Source organism: Emiliania huxleyi, assembly GCF_000372725.1.
Source record: "Emiliania huxleyi CCMP1516 unplaced genomic scaffold EMIHUscaffold_341, whole genome shotgun sequence".
In the NCBI taxonomy this organism is placed as follows: domain Eukaryota; phylum Haptophyta; order Isochrysidales; family Noelaerhabdaceae; genus Emiliania; species Emiliania huxleyi.
In genome coordinates, this window is record NW_005199434.1 from 5,311 (window position 1) to 29,584 (window position 24,274).

General features: G+C 64.2%; 7 protein-coding genes across 7 annotated transcripts in view; 3 read left to right on the forward strand and 4 right to left on the reverse strand.

The window, feature by feature from the left end:
* Window positions 1-4,450: 4,450 nt before the first annotated feature.
* Window positions 4,451-5,011, forward strand: EMIHUDRAFT_117421 (hypothetical protein; the record flags this gene model as incomplete). The annotated part of the gene is made up of 1 exon (XM_005773211.1): window positions 4,451-5,011. The coding sequence occupies one exon, from the start codon at window positions 4,451-4,453 to the stop codon at window positions 5,009-5,011; it is 561 nt and encodes a 186-aa protein (XP_005773268.1).
* Window positions 5,012-5,473: 462 nt separating this feature from the next.
* EMIHUDRAFT_241719 (hypothetical protein) lies at window positions 5,474-6,479 on the reverse strand (the record flags this gene model as incomplete). The annotated part of the gene is made up of 2 exons (XM_005773212.1): window positions 5,474-6,240; window positions 6,416-6,479. 2 exons carry the CDS (start codon window positions 6,477-6,479, stop codon window positions 5,474-5,476), a joined length of 831 nt encoding a protein of 276 aa, XP_005773269.1.
* Window positions 6,480-8,568: 2,089 nt separating this feature from the next.
* EMIHUDRAFT_424715 (hypothetical protein) lies at window positions 8,569-10,027 on the reverse strand. The gene is made up of 2 exons (XM_005773213.1): window positions 9,827-10,027; window positions 8,569-9,804 (listed from the first exon to the last, which is right to left on the reverse strand). Exon 2 carries the CDS (start codon window positions 9,797-9,799, stop codon window positions 8,585-8,587), a length of 1,215 nt encoding a protein of 404 aa, XP_005773270.1. The 5' UTR covers window positions 9,800-9,804; window positions 9,827-10,027; the 3' UTR covers window positions 8,569-8,584.
* Window positions 10,028-13,504: 3,477 nt separating this feature from the next.
* Window positions 13,505-14,880, reverse strand: DQS1 (3-dehydroquinate synthase; the record flags this gene model as incomplete). The annotated part of the gene is made up of 3 exons (XM_005773234.1): window positions 13,505-14,104; window positions 14,183-14,398; window positions 14,509-14,880. The coding sequence occupies 3 exons, from the start codon at window positions 14,878-14,880 to the stop codon at window positions 13,505-13,507; spliced, it is 1,188 nt and encodes a 395-aa protein (XP_005773291.1).
* A 4,144-nt stretch (window positions 14,881-19,024) lies between these two features.
* EMIHUDRAFT_56120 (hypothetical protein) lies at window positions 19,025-19,771 on the forward strand (the record flags this gene model as incomplete). Its single annotated transcript, XM_005773214.1, has 3 exons — window positions 19,025-19,213; window positions 19,289-19,413; window positions 19,549-19,771. Coding segments are annotated over 3 exons (537 nt in total), but the record flags the coding sequence as incomplete, so codon positions are not given.
* Window positions 19,772-21,530: 1,759 nt separating this feature from the next.
* EMIHUDRAFT_241727 (hypothetical protein) lies at window positions 21,531-22,905 on the forward strand (the record flags this gene model as incomplete). Its single annotated transcript, XM_005773215.1, has 4 exons — window positions 21,531-21,883; window positions 21,961-22,142; window positions 22,320-22,495; window positions 22,594-22,905. The coding sequence occupies 4 exons, from the start codon at window positions 21,531-21,533 to the stop codon at window positions 22,903-22,905; spliced, it is 1,023 nt and encodes a 340-aa protein (XP_005773272.1).
* A 310-nt stretch (window positions 22,906-23,215) lies between these two features.
* Window positions 23,216-24,274, reverse strand: part of EMIHUDRAFT_241728 (hypothetical protein) — a gene marked incomplete at both ends in the record, with an annotated part of 2,770 nt that continues 1,711 nt past the window's right edge. Inside the window, 3 exons of the mRNA XM_005773216.1 lie at window positions 23,216-23,584; window positions 23,669-23,947; window positions 24,161-24,241. Coding sequence (XP_005773273.1) covers window positions 23,216-23,584; window positions 23,669-23,947; window positions 24,161-24,241 — 729 coding nt within the window. The remainder of the gene's footprint in view (window positions 23,585-23,668; window positions 23,948-24,160; window positions 24,242-24,274) is intronic.

The following is a 24,274-nucleotide window of genomic DNA, read 5'->3' on the forward strand; positions in this document are numbered from 1 at the left end:
CGGCAGAGCCAGAGGCTGCGGGGGTCGAGGCAGCCGCACTGCCGAGGCTTTGCGCCGCAACGTTCCTGATGCCGCCGGCGCCGCTGCAGCCGGCGGAGCGGGAAGTCTCCGAGCGCGCCGCCGCGCCAGTCGTGACGGAGCGTCCGCCGCAGGAAGGCGCCGAGTTTGCGATGAGGAACGCGCCGTCGCTGTGGCTGCTCGGGGCCGTAGCGGCCTCGTTCCAGGCGGGCGAGCCAGGCGAGCCAGACGAGGTCGCCGACGCGGACTAGCGTAGTGGGACGGATGGGGTCCGCTCTTCTGGTACTGTTTGTGATGCGATGAACACTATTGTGGAGGTGGTTGTGGAGAAGAGTGGTGTGCCTGGGGTGGGGCGCGCACACCGCGCTCCTTCTTTCTCTGGCACATTAGCTCAAAGAGTGAGAGTGCTGACCACTCCTGATGATGGTTCATGCTGTGAACAAATTCCTCTTGTATAGCTCGATCGGTGTGCGGTGGTTTGTTATGACCCCCCCCCCAAGGCCCAAGGCCCAAGCCCCAATGCGTCAGGGGCGGCGACCCCCCCATCTACAGATGATATGCGCATCCTAGATGCCAAACGCCATCTAGGATGCGTTTTCCATCTAAGGACACCGGGTGTCTCCACTATGATTGGGTTCTCCAAGAAGATTCAATCATCTTTAGATGGTGCCCCGCGTCTTTTGATAGCCCGTGACATCTCAGATACTGCAGTCGTCTTCAGACGCACAAGTGTGTCGAGATGATACCCTCATCTTGGGTTAGTCCATGCATCCCAGGATGCAATGTGGCATCTGAGGATGCGCAATGCATCTCAGGAACATGAGCGCGTTGTCGGAGTTTTTCCCTATATTTTTCGATCGACAGTGTCGGAGTTTTTTGCCGAACCCGAACCCGAAATAAAAACCAGTCTTACATATACAACCGCAACCTTCCATAGTGTAGAAAAGTCAGCATTAGCACAAGGGCTAAGTGCCCCCCACCATCACTCACTGGCTCCCAGTTCCATCACCATCAGTAGTATTCCACAGACAACAGAGTAGTTAGTCACATCACACTTACATAGCCATACTAGTAGCAGCTGAGATTAGCATAGATTCATAGTCTCCACTCCCACTTTGATCCAAGGGCTCACACGCCGCTCAAGTCTTTAACTTGCATTTTAATGATTAAATGCCAAGCATCTTGGGATGCGAAGCATCTTCAGATGATTCGAGCATCCCAGGATGCCCCGGCATCTTAAGTTGAAAATACCATCTAGAGATGCTCGAGCATAGGCAAGACAGTGTGCAGTCCAAGTAGGCGCATCTTAGATGCATATTATCTCAAGATGCGCATATCATCTGTAGATGGGGGGGTCGCTGCCCCTGACGATGTGCAATGAACACACCAGTGAGGGCGGGCCGCAGGACGATATTATCGAGGGGGGCTACCACAATCAATGCGGAATCGACCCTATCCCAGTCAACAGTGCAGGCTAAACCTCCGAAAATGTGCACCTGGGATATGGCTGCGCTTTTCTTCCCCGTCAGGGGCAGCTGACCCCCCATCTACAGATGATATGCGCATCTTGAGATAATATGCATCTAAGATGCGCCCTACTTGGACTGCACACTGTCTTGCCTATGGCTATGCTCGAGCATCTCTAGATGGTATTTTCAACTTAAGATGCCGGAGCATCCTGGCACCTGGGATGCTCGAATCATCTGAAGATGCTCGTGCTAAGGATGGCTGGCATGCCTAGATCTCAGCCATACCCTCCTACCGGATGGCTGAGATTTAGCGTAGGCATGGCCAGCCATCCTTAAGTCACATAGCTGCAATTAAAAGAAAGCATCCTAGGCACTCCGCCCTCCCAGCACGGCGACGCGCCATTTTGGCTGCGTTTCAGCGCCCATCTTAGGATCCTCACAACCCCTTTTCTGTTGGTCAGGATCTAGTAAGCTCAGCCATCTCCGGCCGATGGCTGCGACGGCTGTATATGACAGCCATCTCGCGGCCGGGCGGATGGCTGGGACACAGCCGTCGCAGCCATCTTACGCACGATGGCTGCACTGGCTGGTGCGCAGCCAAGAATGGCAAGATAGCGCGTGCTGGGAGGGCGGAGTGCGTAGGATGCTTTCTTTTAATTGCAGCTATGTGACTTAAGGTCCTCCGGGCCAGTTTCGGGGGGCAAACCCTGCCCGGCCGATAGAGCCCCAGGTAAGGTCCAGGTGTGGCCTAGGGCATCAGAAGGGACCAAGAGGAGTCCAGTCTGAGCCATAGAGCCCATGTCTTTGCCCCCGAAGGTCGCGTTCAAATGCCCGGAACGGACGTTACAGTGGTGTCCGGCCGGCGCGATCACCGAGCTGTGACGCTCAGGGAAGCCTGATGAAAAATAAAATATTCTTACCTTCAAGCCCCCCTCCGAGACTAGGGACAGAACCCACCCGTACACAGGAGAGATGGGACTGCGCCTCGCCCCCACTTGCCCTGACTGCACAGGATTGCGTGCCCCGAAGACGGCGACACATAGCGGGGGACACTGCGCAAGGAGGGGGTGCGAAGCCAAGGTTGGGGTTCTAGGTGGTGGGACCATGAGGGGGGGTGGGCGGGGTCCTGTGGGGGTGAAATGTTGCGCGGCGAATTCGAACCTACCCCCTCGCCGCGCCGATCCTCACGCGGAGGGTAAAACCCTGTGGGACAAAACCCCTCCGCGGTCGGCTGTCTTCAGAGTGGACCCCCCCCTCCCCAGCCTCCCCTGTTCGTTTTTCGCACCCCCCCCCCCCGCTCCCCATCGGTGACTCGCGAAGGACACGGACACTCGGGGTGGGGGGGGAGGGGTCCCCCAGAGAGGGGGCTTTGGGGCCTTGTTGAGTCAATCTCCCCCCCAGAGGGGCCTCGTTGGGTCGATCTCTGGCCGATCTCGTGTCAATCTCGTGTCAATCTCGGGTCGATCTCGGGTCGATCTCGGGTCGATCTCGGGTCAATCTCGGGTCAATCTCGGGTCGATCTCGGGTCGATCTCGGGTCGATCTCGGTTCGATCCCGGGTCCATCTCGGGTCGATCTCGGGTCACGTCGTGCGGCGTAATGAGGCGAGATGAGGTGAGATGAGGCGAGATGAGGCGAGATGAGGCGAGATGAGGCGAGATGAGGCGAGATGAGGCGAGGCGAGGCGAGATTAGACGAGATGGGGCGAGATTAGGCGAGATGGAGCGGGATATCGCGAGGTGCAGCCAGCTCCTGCCTGGATGGAGTCAGGATAATGCCTGGGAAGATTCTGATTGGTGCCTGAAGGGGGCTAGGTATGCCTGGAAGGAGCCAGGTTGATGCCTTGAGGCCTTGAGGGAGTCGGCTTGAGGCCTTGAGGGATCCATATCTGGATCCCTCACGGCCTCAAGCCGACTCTCTGGTTCTTCTGGTTCCTCTCGGCGACGCCCAATGCGTGCGCCGGCGTGGGGAGTGTGCGTGCGCGCGCGTGTGTGAGATGAGGATTGTGGCAGGCTGGCTGCTGCTGATGTGGGCAAGTGTGCTCTGTGTGCGGCGCTGCGCTGGCGTGCGATGCGCGCGTGCTGTGCGCGTGTGCGTGTTGGAATCGCGCGTGCGTCTGCGTGTGCTGCGCGCGCGCCGGCGTGTGCTGTGCGCTGTGCTCTGTTGTGCGCCTGTTTGTGCAGCTGGGAGGCGCAGCTTTGGCTGGCAGGGCTGCGCGGTGGGCTGCGGCGTGCTGCGGGTGGTCGCGCGCCTGCCTGATGGTGTACGGCGGCCGCGCAGCCCGCCCGACCGGGTCGTCGGCGGCCCAGGGCGCGAGCATGCGGTCGGCGCTGCATGTGAGGCTGCTGCGCGGCTGGCGCGTATGTTTCCGTGTGGTGAGGGACGCGCGTATGTGTTCACGCTGCGGGCGCGGGCGGGCGCGGGGGGCGGCGCGGTCTCACCGCGGTCCGACGTCGGTTGGTCTTCGGCGTGGCGAGGGCGGGCGCGCAGAGAGGCCTTGCCGCCATCGCGTTGCCGCGAAGGAAAAAGAAAAAACTCATAGGGAAGCCTGATGAGGTACTGGTTTCTTTGCCCAGGGCTGGCCTACGGCCCGTGCTGGATCAGCTGAGCAAGGTTTGGGGAGAATCCCCCGGTCAGATCTTCAGATATTTTGATGGATGACCGAAAATGGGCAAAAACGGGATGATCTCTCTCTCTCTCTCTCTCTCTCTCTCTCTCTCTCGCACACACACACACACACACACACACACACACACACACACACACACACACACACACACACACTCACCATTCGGATGGTGTACGCTTGAGATCGTCGAGAGAATCGATGTCTGCGGGTCGAGACCAAATGCCAGGGGCAGCTGGGGGCAGGGCCATCCTCGGAGTACCGGTACTCGAGTACACGTGGCGCGCCCACACACACTCGTCCCGCCTCGTCCTGCCCGTCCTGCTTAATCTGCCCACATGCCATCGAAGCCAGCTGCTCCCGCTCGGCCAGCAAAACCCGCCTACAAGCTGCAGGGCTCGCGCAAGCGTCGTCGGCACTGCACTGGCTTGCGGTTGCTCGCGCTGCTCGGCGCGCTCCTGGCCGCCGGTGCGGCAGCGGCGTTCCACGCGCGGCCGCAGCTGTGGGACACTCTCAAGGAGGCGGCGGGTCTCCGGCGGACGCGGCGCTGGGCGAAGCTGGCGGAGCAGCAGGCGGCCGCGGCGGCCGCGACCACCAAGAAGGCAGAAGCGGCGCCGTCCGTGGCGACGCGCCTCTTTGAGCGCGCCGCCCTGCCGCTAGTCCGCGAATACATCATTTCGCACTATGACGACTTTGCGGCCTCCAAACTGACGTTTCGCGACCTGAAGGAGCACCTCGGGAGCGCGATGGGGATGACCTACGAGGAGCTCAAGAGCGACGAGCTCTCTGCAGTGATTGAGGACGCCGTGGACGCCATCTCCACAAAGTGCGATAGCGGAAAGACGGACCGGGAGCAGTGCGCGTCAATGCTGGGGTATGTCCCGACGGGCGAGGCGTAGAGGGTCGGGCCCATACACCAGACCGCTCCACTAGAACGCACCGACGCACTAGAAACGCGGCGCCAGTGTTTGAATCCGGCCGTTGACACAGCCGTTACACACGGCTGAAATCAGGGCCAACTCGGCGCATTCAGATTCACACCTCTGCACGGCACCTCTGTTCACGCCTTTATATGTTGTCACACAAAAACGGAGTGTCGGTGTCGAGGGCTCGGCTGGAGTCGGGAGGCGTTTGAGAGAGAGCCGCACACCCGCGCAGGTGCGCACACCACGGTGGCCTGTCCCGCGTGTGTATGTCCGAGTGACCACAGACCCTCTGCGAAGTCACTCTGGCTCGGCGCGAGGTCGCGCGCGGCTGCTCCGGTGATGAACCTTGTAAATACAAAACGAAGACACATTACACACACACACACACACACACACACGACCCCGAGAGCGTGTTTTCACATTTTCAGTGTTTTATCACTTCCCTTTGGCCGCACGCCAGTCCGCATAGTCGGCCGATGAGAGTTCGTAGGCCCAGTGAAGCAGCGTCTGCCGGATCACGGGGCTGACGGCCACGTCGTCCCAACGCCCCGAGCCCCTCTGGACCGCGCCGCACAGCTGGTTGCGCCACCGGCCGCGGCTCGAGGCGCACGCGCGCCAGCGGGCGATCTGGCGCGCGTCGTCTGCAGAGCGTCGGCCGCAGAAGAAGCGGCAGTACCACTGGAACCAGCCCCTCGGGTCTTGGGCATGGATCCAGCCCTTGCTCTCCCACTCCCTCTGCCCGAAGCCAGACTTGACTCGATAGGCGTTGGTCATCACGTTGTAGCGGCGCGAGAGGTACAGGCTCTCATCGGCCTCAAACCACTCGGCTGGGAACTCGGCGTGGTCGATGGCGATGTCGCGCGAGAAGATACCAGCCTTGCCACCTCGAGGGTTGAAGTAGCAGCCTCCAAAGATGCCCTTACGGATGCACTCGGCTGGCGTCAGCGACGGGGTGAACTCCGGTGCGTCGGCGAAGCAGAGCTTGCCATCGGATGTCTTGGTGCCATCGTGCAGAGCATCCCATCGCGGCGCGGGTGCGTCCGGAGGGTCCTCGAGCAGCGTGTAGCGCTCTCCGCCATTCGGCGCGGCCGCACCCACAGGCATAGTCCCAGCGCCGCGGTTGATGACGGCTGCACCGCGCTGCCGTGCGGCTTTGACCGCCGCGACGCCGGCGGCGCGGCCACGCTCGTTTGCAGCATCAACTACTGCTGAAGAGGCTGCGCGTTTCATCTACGGCTCGTCACGCTGCCAGGGTGAAAATACACGTCCCAGGCTCCACACGTACCCGAGAGCGCCAAAAACGAATAACGCACTGGATGTGCGGTTACTGACTGCACTCCAAGTGCTCCAAGTGCACGGGCCCTCAGGAGAGTGGACCGTTACGGAAAAGCATGCGCGACGCTGCCTCTTTGCACCGCTCGCTCGCGGCTGCGGGAGACATGGCCGCCGATGCGGCTCGCACTCGCTCGGCGGGCCTCCGTCCCACAGCCGCCCGGGCGTGCCACGGGTCTGCCTGGCGCTGCGCTGCTCGCACGCTGCACTGCACAAAGCTGCGACAACAAGGGGAGGCTCCTGAGCTTGAGGGTTGAGCAGTGCAGCTGCGGGCGCTCGTGGGCGGCTGTGCAGTGGTGAGAGTGCCTGATTGGAGGCGAGCTGGTGCTGCGCCAGGGTGCGCAGCATGCGCTCTTGCTCTGTGCTGAGGCATGCTGGCTGGCGCCCAACACAATGCCCTGGATGCATTGCTCCACGCCGTGCTGGCTGGTGCAGTACTGCCAGTGCGCCGACTGGCGCGCAGGGTGCGCGTCGCCGCGCGTGGCACGGGTGGCTCGAGAGGCGCGGCTGTCGTTCAACCCCGCGGCGCATGTGCGCCGCGGAAGCTGCTCGACAGGCTGCGGGCATCGCTGCGGCAGAAAGCGCCCGCCCTCTGCTTTGCTTTCGCCCGCGTTTTACGACAACTTTCGGTTTATCATAGCCGCCGAACTTTACCTCGCTGTTTCTTTATAGGCGTCTCGCAGCTGCGTATTCTCGTATTATCTTCGAGTAGTTGCGTGGGGGCGGTATGTATTCTCGTATCAGTAGTTAGTGTCGTGTCCACTAGCTCCGAGTAGAGGGCAGCGTCCTGCAGTTAAGGGGAAACCTGGTACGCGGGGCTAACCCTCGGAGAGTATTCTTTAGCTCCGAGTAGAGGGGGCGTTCCGCAGCTAGGGGGACCCACAGCGCGAGGGAAAAATTCCGCCGCTGGGGGAAACCCGGAGCGCAGAACTAACCCTCGGAGACGTGTTATGGCCCTGCGACCGCGCACCCCGGGGTCAGGGCTCTCTAGCCCGTAGCCCGATACCGATCATCCGGCCCGCTGGATGCGCTTCTCAGCTCACCGGCCCTGGATGTGAGGTTACCGACTGCACTCCAAGTGCTCCAAGTGCTCCTCAGCGGAGCTGGGAATAGGACCGCCGCAAGCGGCGTGGCGTGGAGCGGTTGAGCATCCCTCCGGGGGGCCCTCTGCGCCGGGGAGGCGTTGTTGGAGGCTAGGACGCAAGCGTCCGTCGCCCTTTTCAAACTCGGGGCCCACTCCGCTACGCTCCGACCCGAATTTGGAGGGCCTAAAAGTTTAAGGTGTTGCTGCGCAAAAGGGGTCGGACACAGGGCGCAGCTCATGCTAAGAGCTAGAAGGGGAGCTAGAGAGAACGCGACTACCCTGTCCCGTTATTGCGTACACCAACACCACAAAAGCTCTCTCTCTCCTGTCCTCACTCACTCATAGCACAGAGGGGGGTCACAACTACCGAGTCTCTCGACTAGCTGCCACGTTGCCGACCCAGAGCGGATCTCCTCCTGCTCCGCAAGGAGGGTGGCCAAGGCTAAAGTCTTGCCGGAGCCGCCGGGCGTGTTGACGACTTGGAGAAGGTCGCGCTTTGACTTTGTCTTTTCTTGTAGAGATGCTCGAGGGGGTGCTTTGTGGGGCGGTGCGCAGCCAGGCCAGCAGTGAGGGGAGGCGCACCCTCACTCTCCTCGGTTGCAGAGCTCGTCGGAGGCTGCGTCACGACGGGAGGGTCGCGACAGCAGGTGAGATCGAAAGACAGCGGCGCTTTCGTATGTCGTCCACGCAACACCGCCAAGGTCGCTCGGTCAGAAAAAGAAAAAAATCTGGCATGGGGGAACGGCAAGGACCGCCACCGCACGTTTGAAGCTGGGATTTTCCGGGTACGTCATCCGATCTCGGGTCCCTGAGACTGCTGTGAGCACGCCCCCAAACCTCCCGTCCGCGCCGGGGAGAACGGCGGCGCACAAAAAGATTTTTTCCGTTTTTGTTCTTCCCTTCTTTGCCTCTTGAGTGATAAAAGGAAAAGCCGCCTCGCCAAGTTGGTCGCGAGCGGAGAGACCCGTACTGGTACACAGGTGACACATACCGGTAGCGACATTGGGGTAGCATGGAGCAAGGAGTAGGAGTGTCCGCTGCACTGTCTGCGCGAGACAACGACATGGACACTAAACTCAAGGGCGCCCTCTCGCGGTCAGCGGCGAGCTCGCCAGGCATCGCAAAACGCGCTACAGCCGCTGCACGCCCGCGAACGACACGACGACATTGGCGCTGATGCCGTAAGCCATGGCACACGGAAAGACGGGCCCCGTGATGCCCGTCGCCTTGTGCGGGATCTCGACCTCGTTGACGTAGAAGGTTGCCTCGCCCGCATCCATGTCGACCACGATGCGGACGTCGGAGGGGATCGGGAACTGCCGGTACGGCTGGTCGTCCGCCTCGTCTTCAAACTGCCCGGACGTCTCCCGCTCGCTGTAGACGGTGCGCTCAAAGCGCCGGAGCCACCAGAGATTCTGCACGCCAAAGCCGTTGGGCCGGGGCTGAAACTCCAATGCCTCAGAAGCTCCCTCCTTGATCAGTCCGAAGCCGCAGCTCGCCTCATCGCCTTGTACCTCATCCTCCAGCAGCTTGAAGCGCACTTCGTAGCGCCCTGCGGCCAATGGCACGCTCAGCCGCACCAAACCGTCCCGAATGCGTTCGTCGTCGTCGTCGTCATCGTCGTCTTGCCGACTGCGGAACGTCAGCGTCTTGCCATCCACCGCCGCGATCGCACCTGGTGCTTCAATCACCCACTCGCCCCCTTGTGAAAGGCGAGGCAGGCTCCGCGCCGTCCCCTCCTTCGACAGCCCCTCGCGAAGCGCCTGCGCGAGCACCGTGAGTGCCGGGACGTTCTTCATCAGCGGCTCTTGCTCGACGGTCTCGCGGACAAACTTCTGGTCCATCGCCGCGAAGCGGACGTGCTCCAGCAGCGCCGCCACCGCGCCCTCCTCGCGCGCAGACTCCGGCTGAGCGCGGAGCCAGCGCACGAGGGCCGAGAAGACAGCCTCCTCGCTGGCCTCGATGTCCTCGCTGCGCAGCAGCACGCCCATCATCTCGGGCGAGAGGCTGGCGCCGAGCGACACCTCCGCAAAGTGCTTGAGCACGAAGGCGGTCGCCGCCGCCTCGAGCCGCACCAGCGCTGCGTCTGAGGCGAAGCTCCACGTCTCGACGCAGTTGGACACCGAGAGCCGAGCCTCCAGCGCCTCCGCGACGACGCCTTGCAGCGACGCGAGTTGCAGCCGCCCGGCCACTTCCAATAAGGTCTGCAGACCCGCCTCGTCGATCGAGCAGGAGCCCGTGTAGACGTATTCGAGCGCCGCCTCAAAGCAGGTGGCGCAAAGCTCCGGCAGCTCGAGCGCGGCGCTCTGCGAGTCGGCAAACGAGGCGGACCCACCGGAAAGCATCAGCACGCGGAAGTAGTCGGATGCCGCCGCGAGCACGTTGCGGTGCGCCAGAAAGGCGCGGCCATCGACCGTGACAGTGCAGTCGCAAAGCTGCTGCGCGCGGTACTGCTCAGCGAGAGCGCGGAGCGTGGGGTGGGAACCGTCCGGGTCGTGCAGCGGAACCAGGAGCGGACGCTCCTCGGCCGGCGTCGAGCCACTCCCGCGGCACGCGCGTTTGCGAGCCGGCATTGACCCAAAACTCTACGCAAAAGCGCGGCTCGCCCGGGCGCCACCGGGAAAGGAGGCGCAAAAAACGCGAACCGCCGACTTCACTCCAAGTGCTCCAAGTGCTCCGGTCTCGCGTCCACCCATTTACAAGTGCTTGAACCTAGCGATTTGTTTATCAACGGGCGCAGAGCGGCGATCCGCGAGGCATTTGACCTGTTCGACACCGACGGCTCGGGTGCGCGGCACCGCGAGCGCCGCACGCGCACGCGCTCCCACGTCCGCGTCACACCGCACCCGCACGCCGGCCTCGCCGCTCCTCCTCCTCGGGCGAGCCGACGCGCATGTCCAACCAGCGCTGGGACTCGTTGTGACGGCAGACGCCGGCTGCCTCTCCAACCGCTTCTGCAGCGTCCTTCTTTGCCCGTGCATGGGCTCGATCCGATTCCGCAGCGTGTCGTCCCCAGCGGGGGTGCTGCGCGGGAGGCGGCCGCGGGCACGCTGGGCTCGATCAGCTTTCCTTAGCACGGATTTGGCGGACGTTCGTGGCTTCAATTTTACGAATGTCTTGGCACCAGCTGAAGGCTTGCCCCCGTCCACGGCCCACATCACATGGTTTCCGCACGGTATTTTCGGATTTTGCTATTTGTTCGTGTGGGGGTATATTGCAGATTTGTCAATGGTACCGCGTCTGCGACGCGGGCGCCTTGCGGGCAGAGCCCTTAGCCACCCTTTATATCTTGCGCGGTCAAAAAGTATAAACCCCGAGGCGGACTAGGCAGGCAGACGACTGGCACTAACACAAAACCCGATAGGCACTCCAAGTGCTCCAACTTCAGCGGAAATCAAGGATCGCCATCCACGCTTCGGTCCTTATCGGCTGACAAACCGCCCCCCTCCCCTTTTGCCCCGCTTACCTCCGATGGCGGCTCGATCCGCGGCTGCCTCCATCACCTTCGCCGTCACCGATGTCGAGAGCGCAAGCTCGCGCAGCTCCGTGTGCGCGTTGACCTGGACAGTGTCGCCCTCCTCGTCCGTGTAGTAAAGCTTGAACGGAAGTGTGACCCCCAGCTCCGCCTCGAGGGCGCTGGCGAGCGCCTCCCCAAATTCTGCCGGCGACGACACCCCTCGAAGCGGTAAGCGCACTTCGCCCAACGCCTGACCGCCGCGCAGCACCCGCACGCGCCCCTCCTTTGGCCGCGCCCGCGGCTTGACGGCGCCGGCGCGCGCCTCCGTCGGGGCCACCACCGGCACCGCGTGCACGCCGCGCCGGCGCAGCATAAGCCGCTGCAGCACACCGAGTAGGCCACGCTGCCGGGCATAGTAGAGCGCCATGCCAAAGACGAGCAGCACTCCCCCGCTCACGATGCCAGCCGGCCCGCCCATCGGCCCTCCTATCACGCCGCCGACTGGCCCGCCGCCCGTTTCCGCCTCTGGTGGCCGTCGCTCCCCGCTCAAACGCGCGACAGTCGGAACTCGAGCAAGAACGTCGCCACCGAGCCGCGTTATGGGCGGTGGGGGCGGCGAGGGCGGCCGGAAGAGCAACGGCGGCGGCGGCGGTGAGGGTGGTGGAGGCGGCCGCGGCTTGGGCGGCGAGGGCGGCGGCGGCGGCGACGGGCTCGGGGGCGGCGAGGGCGGCGGCGAGCCAAGGCTGCCGCAGCTAAAGCTCAGCCGCGGCGGCCGCTCGCCGCGCACCGCGCAGCCAAAGGACTCACAGCAGATCCACGGCTGCATCACAAGTGCAAAGGTGACCGTCGTGGAGGAGAAGTCGACGACGCGCACGTTTTGGCACGCATGCTTCGGGATGGCGATGTCCTCGGTGTGGAAGTCGACCGTTACCGTCTTCTCCGCCTCCCACCCATCAACCAACACCTCCATGTAGAAGCCGCCGGTCCACGTGTCTTTGGCCGCGGTGTCTGGATCCTGCAGCCTGTCCGCATTGACCTCGGCGCAGCCCTTGGCCTGAGCAGAGAAGACGTGCTTCTTCTTCTTGGGTGCCGCTGTCACAGCCGCGCCCGAGTGCGCCTCGTTCCAGCCGTCGCTCATAGGCGCGGCGTCGACTTTTGAGTTTTGTGGCCGCGGGAGTGTGTTTGTCGGCGGGCGCTTCCCTGTGATCTGTGATCTGTAAAAGGGTCCGCCCCCACCCCCCAGGCGCATTTTGTACACCGAGGCGGTGCCCGGTGCCGAACCTGTCGGACTTTAGGACAGCATTGTAGATCCCCTGGGCGAGATTGCCGGTGGTGGTGTCCCCGTCGCGCGTCGGGAGGGGGCTGTCGCAGTGAGTGCCAGTGGTGGTCTACGTCACCCCGACAGCGGCCCGGCGGGTTCGGCTTAGGCCTCCCCTGTTTTACGTTATTGCAACAGCCCCGTCGGAGCACGGAGGTAGCTTCCCTGTTCTATCATCACCTCCGTGTTCACTCGAGTGGTTTCACGCATCACACCGGGATCACAGTTCACGGACTGGTTGGGTAGTAGTCTAAGTTTCGAGCCTCGACGCCTAGCGGGTCTAAGTGTGCTGGGGTGCTTGCGCGCTGGGGTGCTTGCGCGGTCTAAGATCAGCGGGAGCCTCTTACATCGGCTAAGTCGGCCGTGGCACGGCCTGGGGCCAAGAGGCTCCCACCGTGATCGATACAGTACGGCGCTCCGCCCAAATTTTCTTCGCCTGCGGCGGGCGCCTACTAAAATCCGGATCGATCCTCCTCATGCCTCAGCAATCGCCGCTCAGCATCCTCCCCTTCCGATTCTCGTTGCTGCTTCTTGAGCGCAATCTCTAGCCAAACATTTCTCACAAACAGCCTCAAGCTCAAACAAACGCATGTCAGAGAAGCCTGTGTATGCTGGTCCTCTTTGAACCTTGTTGGCAGCAGCCAGCTTGTTGCGCTGCTTCGTTGCGATGAGCTGATTGGGATCACAGAAGTGCATATCCATGCCAAAGCACCGCCACGATCTTGAAGCAGAACACATCGCAACCGCATCGTCCGCACTGCCATCAGCATGCCGCGCCCGCCGCTTCGCCGCAGCCGCCTTACGGCACGCATAGCGGCAGCACATGGTACGGTGCGCGTACTTGAGCAGGACTTGCGCGCCGCAAGTAGCGCACTGGCCCTGGGAGAAGGCGATATGGCGTCGTGTGCGGCATACGTTGGTCGGGACGAGTCCAGGTATTTTTCGGGTAAACCTGGACTTTTGCAGGTATACCCGGGTTTTACCCGGAGTTGGCCTTATGTCGTCTAAGTTCATGGCCCCCGACCATACAGCGTCTAAGTCTGAGCCCGGCTCCGTGCGGGGGCTAAGTTGAGCGCTCGCTCGCTGCAGAGGCTAAGTGTAGAGGAAGAGGCAAGAGCCAACCCTCTAGCCCTACTACCCAACCATTGTTCACGGACACGCCCTCACGGTATATAACCCATTTAAGTGCCGCGCTAACACCCACGTGAAACAACCAACGTAAATTCAAACCTCCAACGCCGACACCTCTCGAAGCGGCACATTGATCATTGTATCTCACCTCTCTTCCACGCTCGCCTCGATCTGCCGCCCCACATGCGTTCCCCTCCGGCTCTGCCGCACCACCAGCCGGTCTCCCGGCCGCACCTCCGTCACGCTGCGCGCCGACACCTCGCCGCCGCCGCCCTCGACGAGCAGCCGCACCGTCTCCGCCTGCTGCAGGAAGACCTGCCCCTTTGCGCCCTCCACCTCGAAGGAGACCAACAGCAGCGGCCGCGGCTCGACTTTGCAGCGGCCGACGGTGAGCGGGCGCGAGCCGCCGCGGGCGTCGGCGGCGAGCACGCGGTCGCCCGCAACAACCTCCTCGAGGTACTTTGTGCGCCCATCGGCCAGAAGGACGTACGAGTGAACCTGGGCTCGCAAGGCGCGTGCGTCGGAGGGGTCCGAGCACTCTTGAAGGATCGCGACGGGGCGTGTGCGCGAGGCGGGCACCGGCCCGGCGTTGACGCGAAAGGGCCGCGCCGGGACAAGCTCGCCTTCGATGGTCTCGCCGTGGACGAGGGCGAGCAGCTTGGCGGACGAGCCGACGAGCGCGCCTTCACCCTGCCGGAGCAAGCTGGTGAAATCGAGCGCCACTCGGTCACCGACCCCTCCCGCCTGCGGGACGAGTCATGGACGCGTCCTGAACGCGGGCGGAGGGTCGGACTCGAGAGGCTCGAGGACTCAAGCCTCCACCGACGTGACCACGCCGACGGCTAGCCCCTCCGCCTCGCTGCCCGCAGCGGCGCCCGCAGCGCGGGGCTCCTCTCGCTCCGCCCGCTGGGCGCGCGCGATGGCGCCCGCCTCCCACAGCGCCTCCCCCTCCGCGTCTTCGGGCGGAGAGAGCACGAGCGCATCTGCTCCAAGCTCGAGAGCGAACGCGAGCCCCGGAACGTGGCCGGCGGTGAGCGCCTACTCGCAGCTGTGATGCGGTGAAAATCAGAACTCGCGCCCGTGCTTCGTCGGCGGTGGCGCGCCGTGGCCGCCAGCCGCGTCGGGGTGGAGTGACAGACTGATATCACGTTCTCTGCCGGGATCATCGTCCACTCGTCCTCTGAGGTGGTGTCGAGATGGACCCAGTTCACCGAGCCGACGGCCGACATCGCCGCCGCCTGACCGGCCGGGTCGGAAGCTTGGACTCGGAGGCCCACGCGCTCGCCGGAAGGCGTGAGCAGCGCCGCCGACGGCTCGTCCGGCGCCAGCGGCGCACCAAAGAAGGCGGTGCACGGCGGCGCCTCCATCCACTCGGGCGACAGGCCCGTGACGAGCATCGCGTCCACCGGCGACGCGGCGGCCTGCTCACACTTGGCGAGAGCGCTTGCGAGGTCAGGCGGGAGGATCGCCCGGAGGTCGGCCCAGATCTGCATCGAGCGGAGCGAGGAGGCGAGGAGCATGCACGAAGCGACAGCCTCCGGAGGCACCCACCGACCCTCGGTCGAGGTGCGATCAGGCGGGCCGAACTCTGTTCACACCGAGCAGCGAGGAGAGACTGCGGTAGACGGCGCTTCAGCCCGGAGTTTATGGGCGGGCGGGCGGGCGGGCGGGCGGGGGGGGGGGGGTCTTTGTCAGTGTATGTAGCTCTTACGTACGTACCCGAAGGTGAACTGCTGACAGGGTTTGCAATGAGGAGCGATCCGAACGTGGTATTCGGGTGATCAGATCACTACCGCCGAAACGCAAGAGCACTGCGACGGATCGGCTCATGCTAGCATCCACCTACCTCGCGGGCCGATGTTCTGGCCCAGCGAGGCTGCTGCGGAGCACTCGCGGGCCGATTTCTGGCCCAGCGAGGCCGCTGCGGGACACACCGGCGGCTCGGTTCGCTCCTCAACGCAAACTCGGTCGAGCAAGAAGTCAGGTGTGTGTGTGAAGGCGGCGCGGCACGGTAAGGGTCGGCGGTACGGCGGCCACAGCGGCAACGGCAACGGACGGAAGGTAGGCGGTACGGCGGCACGGCGGTAACGGAAGGCAGGGGGGACGGCGGGCTAAACGGCAAGGGCGGCGCGGCACGGAGGAAGGAGCGGCACGGTAAGGAACGGCGGCACGACGGCAGACCACGCGGCAGCGAACGGCTGAGCATTGGGCGGCGGGGGTCAAACGGCTAGCGGGGGACGAGGGTGAGGCGAGGGTGGCAGCGGTTCGGATCACGAGGAAGTAGAAAGTCGGGCGCGAGCGGCGAGCAAGCGGCAAGTGAGTAAGGCGACGGGAGGGTGACGAGGCGGGGAAGCGGCGGCACGGCGGCAGAACGGCAGAACGGAAGGGCACTGGATGGCGGGTCGGACGGCTGAGCGGGGGCGGCAGCAGGAAGGAGGCTAGGCGGCGGTACGGCGAGGGGAGGGGGGAGGGGGGTGGCGGATGGATCACGAGGAAGTAGAGATTCGGGCGGGCGCGAGCGAGCGACGAGGCGGCGGGAGGGTGAGGCGAGGGGGGTGGCGGGTGGATCACGAGGAGGTAGAAAATCGGGCGCGAGCATGTGAACTGCGCGCGGGCCTTCTAGGCCCGCGGGTAGTCTCACCCCATCCCCAGGGCCTCCAGGGCTCGCACCTCAACCTCTCACAGACCAGCGCATAGCGCCATAGGACGTATTTTCTTGTCAATAACAAGGCTGTGCACGAACGGCGAGCGAGCGAGGCGGCGGGAGGGTGACTAGGCGAGGGTGGCGGATGGATCACGAGGGAGTAGAAATTCGGGCGATCGGCGGGAGGGTGAGGCGAGGGTGATGGCGGGAGGAGGGGCGGCGAGGGCGAGGGCGGGCAAGCGATAGGCGAGACGACAGGGCGGCGGGCAATTTGTTCGGTCACCTCGTGCAAGCCCCACCCGGCTGGCGAGTGGGCTTGGGAGCGAGTGACGGGTAATCGTGGCCGTGGCCAATTAAGCTCCCTGTTTGGACCACGGTGAAAAACTCGACGGTTTTGGGCGTTTCAGAGCACGCTGAATCGATTGGCTGAGCTATAATTCTCGCCAGCCCTTTCCTTTCATAATTATTGACTCAAAACTCGATGATCGCGCGACTTTGGAGCCGTTATAGCTCAGCCAAAACGTTCCTCTCGAAAAATTGACTTAGGAAGCCGCAAACGGCAGCTTCTCAAAGCCTCACCGGCGCTTATTCTCTTGATCTTTCAAAACCTAGGCCTGCGGCCAAAATTTTCTAAAGGCCGCTGCGCGGCCAGCGCGATGCGCAACCAGTCAGCGACCGACAATCAGCAGCAGACTGTGACGATTGGCGGCCTCGTGCCCTCAGTCGACCTCCTCTACCAACTCCCCTGCCCAGCCCATATGCCTCATCCACGGTGGCGCAACCACTCTCGCAGGGAGAGAGAGAAAGTCGGCGATCTGCACGATGAGCTCCGCCTCGTCTGCGTCGAGGACGCCCATCGCAGGGCTGTCATAGCGCCATTGCACATGACGTACTGCATGTTGTTCATTACTTCGCAGGTGCCAAAGTCGAGGATAATCTCACTCAGCGATGGCGAAGGCTGCACTCCCGGCCGGCGGTAGGAGGGATGAAGGTTAATGTACTTCGCAGTGTACAGTGCCTTCCGGCGCGAACAGTGCCCGGGACGAAAGAGGAGGCGACGTCTCCCTCGTCCATGGACGGTGTAGCCAGCTTGAGAGACGGGAACGAACGGCGGTGAATCGCCGACAGCGGCGCCTTCGTTCCTTTCCAGTGAATCGCCGGCGGGTGCCCTGAGCGTTGTATCTGTCGGCCAGTTGCCGCACCGCCGGCAGCAGCTCCGCAGCAGCCGCCCAGATGGCGCCGGTTAGGACAGGAGCGAAGCCGCGTGGACACGGCTGAGCGACGCCGTGCGTCTCGTTTGGATGCTGCAGGCATGCCGGGCAGCGCGCGTGCTCCATCCATACCGCGTCGGGCGCCCGCCGAAATCTTCGATTTCTTCGGCGTAGGGCGTAGGGTGCCCACAGGACCCAAAAGAAAATAGCTTTCCGCCTCAAAAAGGGACGCACGAGGCAAATCTGATGTTGGAGTGTTCCAATAGGAGCGAGGCCTCTTCCGTTAGGTGAAACGTCTAAAGGACGAAGATGCACGGAGGTGCGACCAACTCCGCACGACGGGCGGAGAAGACGGGCACTAGACCAGGGAGGACTGGGAGAGTGTGGATGGAGGGACACGTGTGGTTCAGACGTCCCCCCCTTCGACGTAGTCGAGTCACTCACATGGAAAGAGAGGAAGTGTCCCTCTCGATGGAGCATGGAACATGCATGAGGAGAGTCCGTGGCTCTCGGGCGGCGCGCGACGCGGGCGCGTGGCGAGCGGCATGGCGCGTGTGCTCATGGCTCGGCGAAGGAGACTCGCTTCCCGTCTGACGTTCATGATCTTGTCTCGCAGCTCGAAGAAGCGCTGGGGCTTGAGCGGCTTCGTGAAGTACGTAGTCCGCGAGATTCTGGCGACGGTCTCGAGGATCAGCCTCTGGAGCTTTGGCCGGACACCAGCGATCGAGGAACGGATAGCAGCTAAGAGGGCAATAGAAGTGCCGCCAGCACCCTGGATCTTGGCGGCTTTCTCGCGGTAGATGGTCCGTAGAGCATCGTCGGCGAAGAAGGTCTTGACGCGCGGGGCGACGACAATCCCCGCAACGATAGCAGCCTGTTTCTCATTGACGGATTTGTGGACAGCTACGGTCTGCGCGAAGTCGTCGGCAGCAGGCTTCCGCGTGTCGTCGGCGACGAACTCGAGTACGAAGGTGGTAAGTCGGAAAGGTCGCGCAGCTCGAGCTGTTCCAGCTCGTGGCGCGCGCAGCGCACCGCGTCGGCGCTGGTGCTGCAAACGGTGGGCGAGATGTTATCAATGTAGACGGCGCCATTCGTGAGGAAGAAGTAGCCGATGCCCTCGGCGTCCTGTAGTCGGCTCCACTCGAGGAACGTGGCGAGGTTCGCCGCGAGTTCGGGAGGGAGGAGGCCGGGATGAGCTTGAGCTCGGTCTGTAGTGCATTGGCACTCTGTTGAGCGCCTTGCTGGAGTTCCCGAGTTTCGGAATGCACCAAGGTTAGAGAGAGTCGTGATTTCTTGTTGGTTAATAAAAATCTCTCTCTCCCAAGGTTAAGGTGGGCGTGTCAGGCATGGCCTGTGGGAAGATGCTAGATGGGATAGCGTGTCGGGCTCCACAAAGGGCTGACGCGACCAGTCGAGTCGCTGCCACGTGCAAGCCCCACCCGGCTGGCGAGTGGGCTTGGGGCGTGCCGCCCTGCTTGCTCTAGGTGAAACGTCTAAAGGACGAAGATGCACGGAGGTGCGACCCAACTCCGCACGACGGGCGGAGAAGACGGGCACTAGACCAGGGAGGACTGGGAGAGTGTGGATGGAGGGACACGTGTGGTTCAGACGCACCTTAGGCCGCAAACAGCCGCACGGAGTTGCAGGTCATGTGAGCGCCGGAGCGCTGCCGACTCCAAGCAAAAGAAGAAAACGATGTGCCCCAGCCACATGCACACGGCGCTCGACGCGACCAGCGCTCGCCAGCACGTCCGCTGCGTGCCGTCCTCGTCCGTGCCGCCGCTGCCGCACAGGTCCCTCGAGCCGGTGGTCACTCCGGGCGAGCCGATCGACGCGGAGCCCGGCTGCCTCCGAGGGCACGGCACGCTGATGCGCGACGACGGCACCCTCGTCGCGACGGTCTCGGGTGTGGTGGAGCGGGTCAACAAGCTCGTGTCGGTCCGACCGCTGCGGGCGCGGTACCACGGCGAGGTGGGCGACGTGGTAATCGGCCGGATTGTCGAGGCGCGCCGCCGCCGCATGGGGAAGGAGGGCACGCAGGATCGGGCTGAGGGAGCACACGCCCTGGCGCAGGTGGGCGCCAAGCGGTGGCGCGCCGACATCAACGGCCGGCAGGACGCCGTGCTCATGCTCGCCTCCATCAACCTGCCGGGAGGAGAGCAGCGGCGGAGGACTGCCGAGGACCAGCTCAACATGCGGTGGGCGGAGCCCGCTTCTGCCACACTCGCAGCTCGCTCGCGGCCGCGCCCCGCTCTCACCCCGCCGCCGCCTCGCGACACCGCGCCGCCCGCCGCCGCCCGCTGACGCCGCCCGCCGCCCTCCGTGCCGCGCAGCCAGTTTTACGTCGAGCACGACCTGCTGTCTGCAGAGGTGCAAGCCTTCTTCCAGGACGGGGCCTCGTCGCTGCACACGCGCTCGCTCAAGTACGGCAAGCTCTCGGGCGGCTCCCTCGTCATCGTCTCGCCCGGCCTCATGAAGCGCCTCAAGCAGCACTTCCACCTCTTTGAGTTTGGCGTCGCCGCAATCTTTGGCATGAACGGCTACGTCTGGGTGTCGCCGGACCGGTCGGGCGGCGCGGCGTCCGGCGCGGGCGACGAGCTGAACGACGTCTCCGACGAGCATCGCGCCGGGGCCGCGCCCGCCGCGCCCGCGACGCTCGAGGAGCGGGAGACGGCCCGGCCGCGAGAGGAGCGCCGGAGCCCTTTCCAGGAAGCTTCTCGGAAGGTGTCCCGTAGGAGCGGGAGAGGGTCTGCCGCGTGAGGAACGCCCTCGTCGCCCTCGACGCGCGCTGCGTGGCCGTCTCGCCCGCCACGGTCGCCGCCGTCTACCGTGCGCCTCCCGCCCCGCCCTCGCACGCACCAGCCCTCGCACTCACTTGCCCCTGCTCCTCGGCCCGAGCCGATGCCACTGCCAGCCCCACCGCCCCGCCCTCCTCCGCTGCGCAGGCGCGTCCCTTCGCGCGAGCCTCTCGCCGCGCGACATGCTGCTGCCTCAGCACATCGCCACCATCGTCGAGCCGGCGCGCGGCCATACGCCCGCCGCGCCACCCGCCCCCTGCTAATTGCCGCCCGCTCCCGCTCCGCGACCGTTCGTCCCTCCCTTACCGACCGCAGGCGCTCGCAGTGCACGGCGGCGGCGGCGCGGCCGCGGCGGCGATGAGCGAGGACGCTGGTGTCTAGGGACGTGGGTGAGGGGCGGCGTGTGTGGTGCTGGCGGGGTGCTTATAGCGCTCTGGGCCGCGTTCGCAAGAAGACTGAGCCGAGCTTAGTTTGTGGTTTGCCGTCCACGCGTGCGCGAGTCGCGATATGCGAGCCGACAGCGCGTGCGCACATTTAGACACACCCCCCCGGCCAAAACTCGCCAGTCGGCCGTCTTCCGTTCAGCTTCATACATGAACTTATGAAAAGCTACATCAGTTCGCGGCCGGGGTCATGTGAAGGCCGCGGGAGGTACGTGCGCCTCACGTCGACCGAACGCAGAACGTCAAAACGCAGCGCACACACAAACTCAACAGGATCAGCTATGACGTTAACCGCCAGCGATGCTCTGATGTTGCTGTCGTCGGAACCACGCCTACAATATGAGCAGAAGCCTTTGCGCCGATTTGGTGCCTCTCTACGCTCGAGAGATGGTGCGCGCCTGCTCAAGCATCGGTCGACGGAGCACACAGGCCGGCTGCGCCAAAGAACGTGAGAATGCGTGGTTCGTTTTTCTTATGCTTCCTTGGAGCGACTCCCGTGCGTTCGGCACCTGCAGGCTTCCTTGGAGCGCTTCCCGTGCGTTCGGCACCTGCAGGGCCGGCGATTTGTGTGCTCGCGGGACCACCATTGCAGCCCAGGAAATGACGAGCGGCACAGAAGCTTCTCAGAGCTCCTTGACCTTGATTACCTCAGCCTCTCCAACAGACCAGCGCATAGCGCCATAGGACGTATTTTCTTCTCATAACAAGGCTGCGAAAAGGTTCAACTCAAAATTGTTCCCACCCTGGCGCTAAAGTTCCTAGGATTCCTACCACTACCTTCTTCCTTCTAGCGAACGAACGATATCTACCCTTCTTCCTCAGAGCGAAGGGGCGAACGATATCAACCTCGAGCTCTGTGTCTTGCTTTGAAAGAACAAAACAGCCGCAACGAGACCTCGAGAGAAGGGAACCCCCGTGGATTCCAGTGGACCGAAGAGCACCCTCCTGCCTCCCCTCCTCCGGCATGCCGCTCACCCTCTCTGAGATCGAGGACATCCAGGCGCCCGCGTGCGAGCGGCGAGGGCAGCGACAGCTCGTCTTCTCACCTCGCTCCGCTCGCGCTAGGCGGACCTGATGGCGGACGACGTCGAGATCGACTTTGAAAAGATGAAGCTGTGGGACGCAGACCAAGTGACCTACTACTTTGAAAACGGCGGCGCGGAGCCTCCCGGCGAGTGGACTCCGCCGCCGTGCGTGCCGCTGACGCCGGTGCGAACGCCTGAGGCCTGCATATGCATTGCACACGGAAGCCCGAGCCGCATCCTCGTGCGATCCTTACAGGTGGACGACGCAACCTTCAAAAAGTGGTTCCCAAAGTGGAAGCCGCCCGCCGCGACGCCCAAGTTCCGGCTGGTCTGCTTCCACAACGCCGGCTCCGCCGAGTCGAACTACACCGGCAAGGGCTTGCGCATGCCGAACGACAACCCGTGAGCGCCACTCGCTAGCCTCCGCCACCGAAGCTGTGCCGCCTCTGCGTCGCTGCTGACGTCGCTCTCCGCCGCAGGTTCGTGGTGGCGTGCAACGAGCGCGGCGGCGAGCTGCTCGCCGTCGAGCTCCCTGGCCGCGAGTCGCGCCGCGCAGAGCCGCGTTACAGAACGCTCAGCGTCGCAGCAGAGGCTCTCTTCCCGGTCCTCGCGCCCAAGCTCAACGAGTCGGTGCCGTACGTGGTGGTTGGCCACTCGATGGGTGCGGCTCTCTCGCGCTCTCCCTCTCGCTCCGCTCTCTCTCTCTCTCTCCCTTCCTCGCGCTCTCGCTCTCGCTCTGCTCTCTCTCTCTGCTCTCTCTCTCTGCTCTCTCTGGCTTTCTCGCTCTCTGGGCGCCGAAGCCAGAAGACAGCCACGCTCGCCTCCCGCCCGGTGTCAGGCACGTGGATGCTGTTTGAGACGCTCAAGCTGCTTATGGCGCGCGGGGTGCGGCTGCCCGAGCAGGTTGTTGTCTCCTCCTTCCCTGCGCCGTCGCTGCCTGCGGCGAAGCGGCCGTGGCGCGCAAACAAGGGCATGGACGACGATGCGTTCAAGGAGGAGTGCCGCACGTGGTCGGTCAACGAGGTGGCCTCTCTCCCCCCATCCACCTCTCTCTCCCTCCCTCTCTCCCTCCCTCCCTCCCTCCTTTGGCTCACCCTCACAACCGCCCGCAGGTGGTCTTCTCTGCTGGCATGTGGACCAAGGGCCCGAACTATGAGGCGCTGATGCGCGACGACTTCACGCTCTTCGATGCGTACGAGTACGCGCCAGCTGTCGCGCCGCAGCTGCCGATGCCTGTCTCTGCCTACTACGCGCGCGACGACAAGAACGTTAAGGAGAGCCACGTGGCGACGTGGAAGGACATGACGTGCAAGGATTTCAGGCTGGAGGAGGTGCCGGGGAACCACCTCTTCTTCTACCAGTATGACGTGCGCAACAAGTGGATGGACCGCGTGGTAGAATCTCTGCCCGACGGCTTTATGTGAGACCGCACTGAGAGAGGATACAGCGCGCGCACGGCGACCGGAGAGAAAGCATTGTGATTGTCAGAAGCTCCTGCCTCCTCAGTCACTCTCCTCCCTCCTCGCACGCGCGCCCACCACCTTGCCTTTTTCGGGGCCGGGGGCGATAGCCGATTCAGAGAGTCTCTTTATGTATCTCGAACACGAAAGTAATAGAGCAAGCCAGTTGGTTCACACATGTGTGCACCGGTTGAGAGATGAGAGGCCAAACAGAGATACAACGCTGAACGCAGCAGAGATGGCACTTGGCAGAGCGGTGGCTGGAATCTCCCCTCTACCCTGTCACCTCCACCGCGGCGCCGGCCGCTGCGGCAGCAGCCGCCGCCTCGGCCCTCTCGTGCCGGTCCCTCTCCAGCCGCTCCTCGGGTGTGCCGCCGTGCGGCGCCGCGAGGCCGCGCAGCGTGTCGAAGAGCGCCCGCGCGAGTGCCTTGTCGCCGGCGCACACCTCAGCCCACTTGCGCAGGCCGCGGTCGGGGTCCGCAAAGGCGGAGAGCAGGTCGGAGCCCTTTCCCACGCCGAGGCGCGACGTCGCTGCGAACATGCGAGGCACGCGGGGTGGCGCTGCCGCGCACGGCGACGGCGGCTCGAAGCGAAGCGTCAGCGTGGCGTCGGCGTCGCCAGGCCCCGCGAGGGCCGCGGCGCCCTTTTTGAGCGTGGCGAGCAGCGCCGCCCGCTCGCCGCCGCCGCCGCCGCCACCGCCGCACCCCTCGCCCTCCGTGTCGAGGACGCACCCGACGAGCCTCCACCCGGGCGCGACGGCGTGCCGGCACGCGGCGGCGGCGGACGCAAGGGGCGTGCCCGTCGACAGCTTCGAGACGACGGGCGGCGCGTCGTCCGCCGGCGGCGCCGCCGCAGGCTCAAATCCGATCCCCAGCTTCGCTCCGGAGGGCCACTGCGAGCGGCGAAGCGTGAACGCCTCGGCCGTGGGCGTGCCGCCGTCTGGCGTGGCGGCTGCGTTGATCGCGGCCGCCGCCGCGGCGGTGGCCTCCAGCCACCACCGCACCACCTGCACCGTCCCCCAAGTGCACGGGTCGGAGGGCAGCGCCGGCGGAGCGGATCCGTCAGGCGACGCGGCGCGCGCCACCGGCCGCCGCGTCAGCACCCGCGCGCCGCACGGCGCCGCTGCGCCACCGCCGCCTCCGGCCATGCCCACGATGACGCCGCCGCCTCCGCCTCCGCCGTTGGCGTCGCCCGCGCCGGCGCCGACGGCGAGCCCGACGTGGCTGAGCGTGGACATGGCGTGCTCCGCGTCGGCCGAGGAGGGCGAGGCGGTCGCAATCAGCACGAGGCGGCCTGCGCCCTGCGCAAGGTGCGACAGGGAGGCCGCGCGTTA

Bases quoted from the DNA above. Each gene is read 5' to 3' on its own strand.
- EMIHUDRAFT_424715 (XM_005773213.1), bottom strand. From the start codon at position 9,799: ATGCTTTCCGGTGGGTCCGCCTCGTTTGCCGACTCGCAGAGCGCCGCG.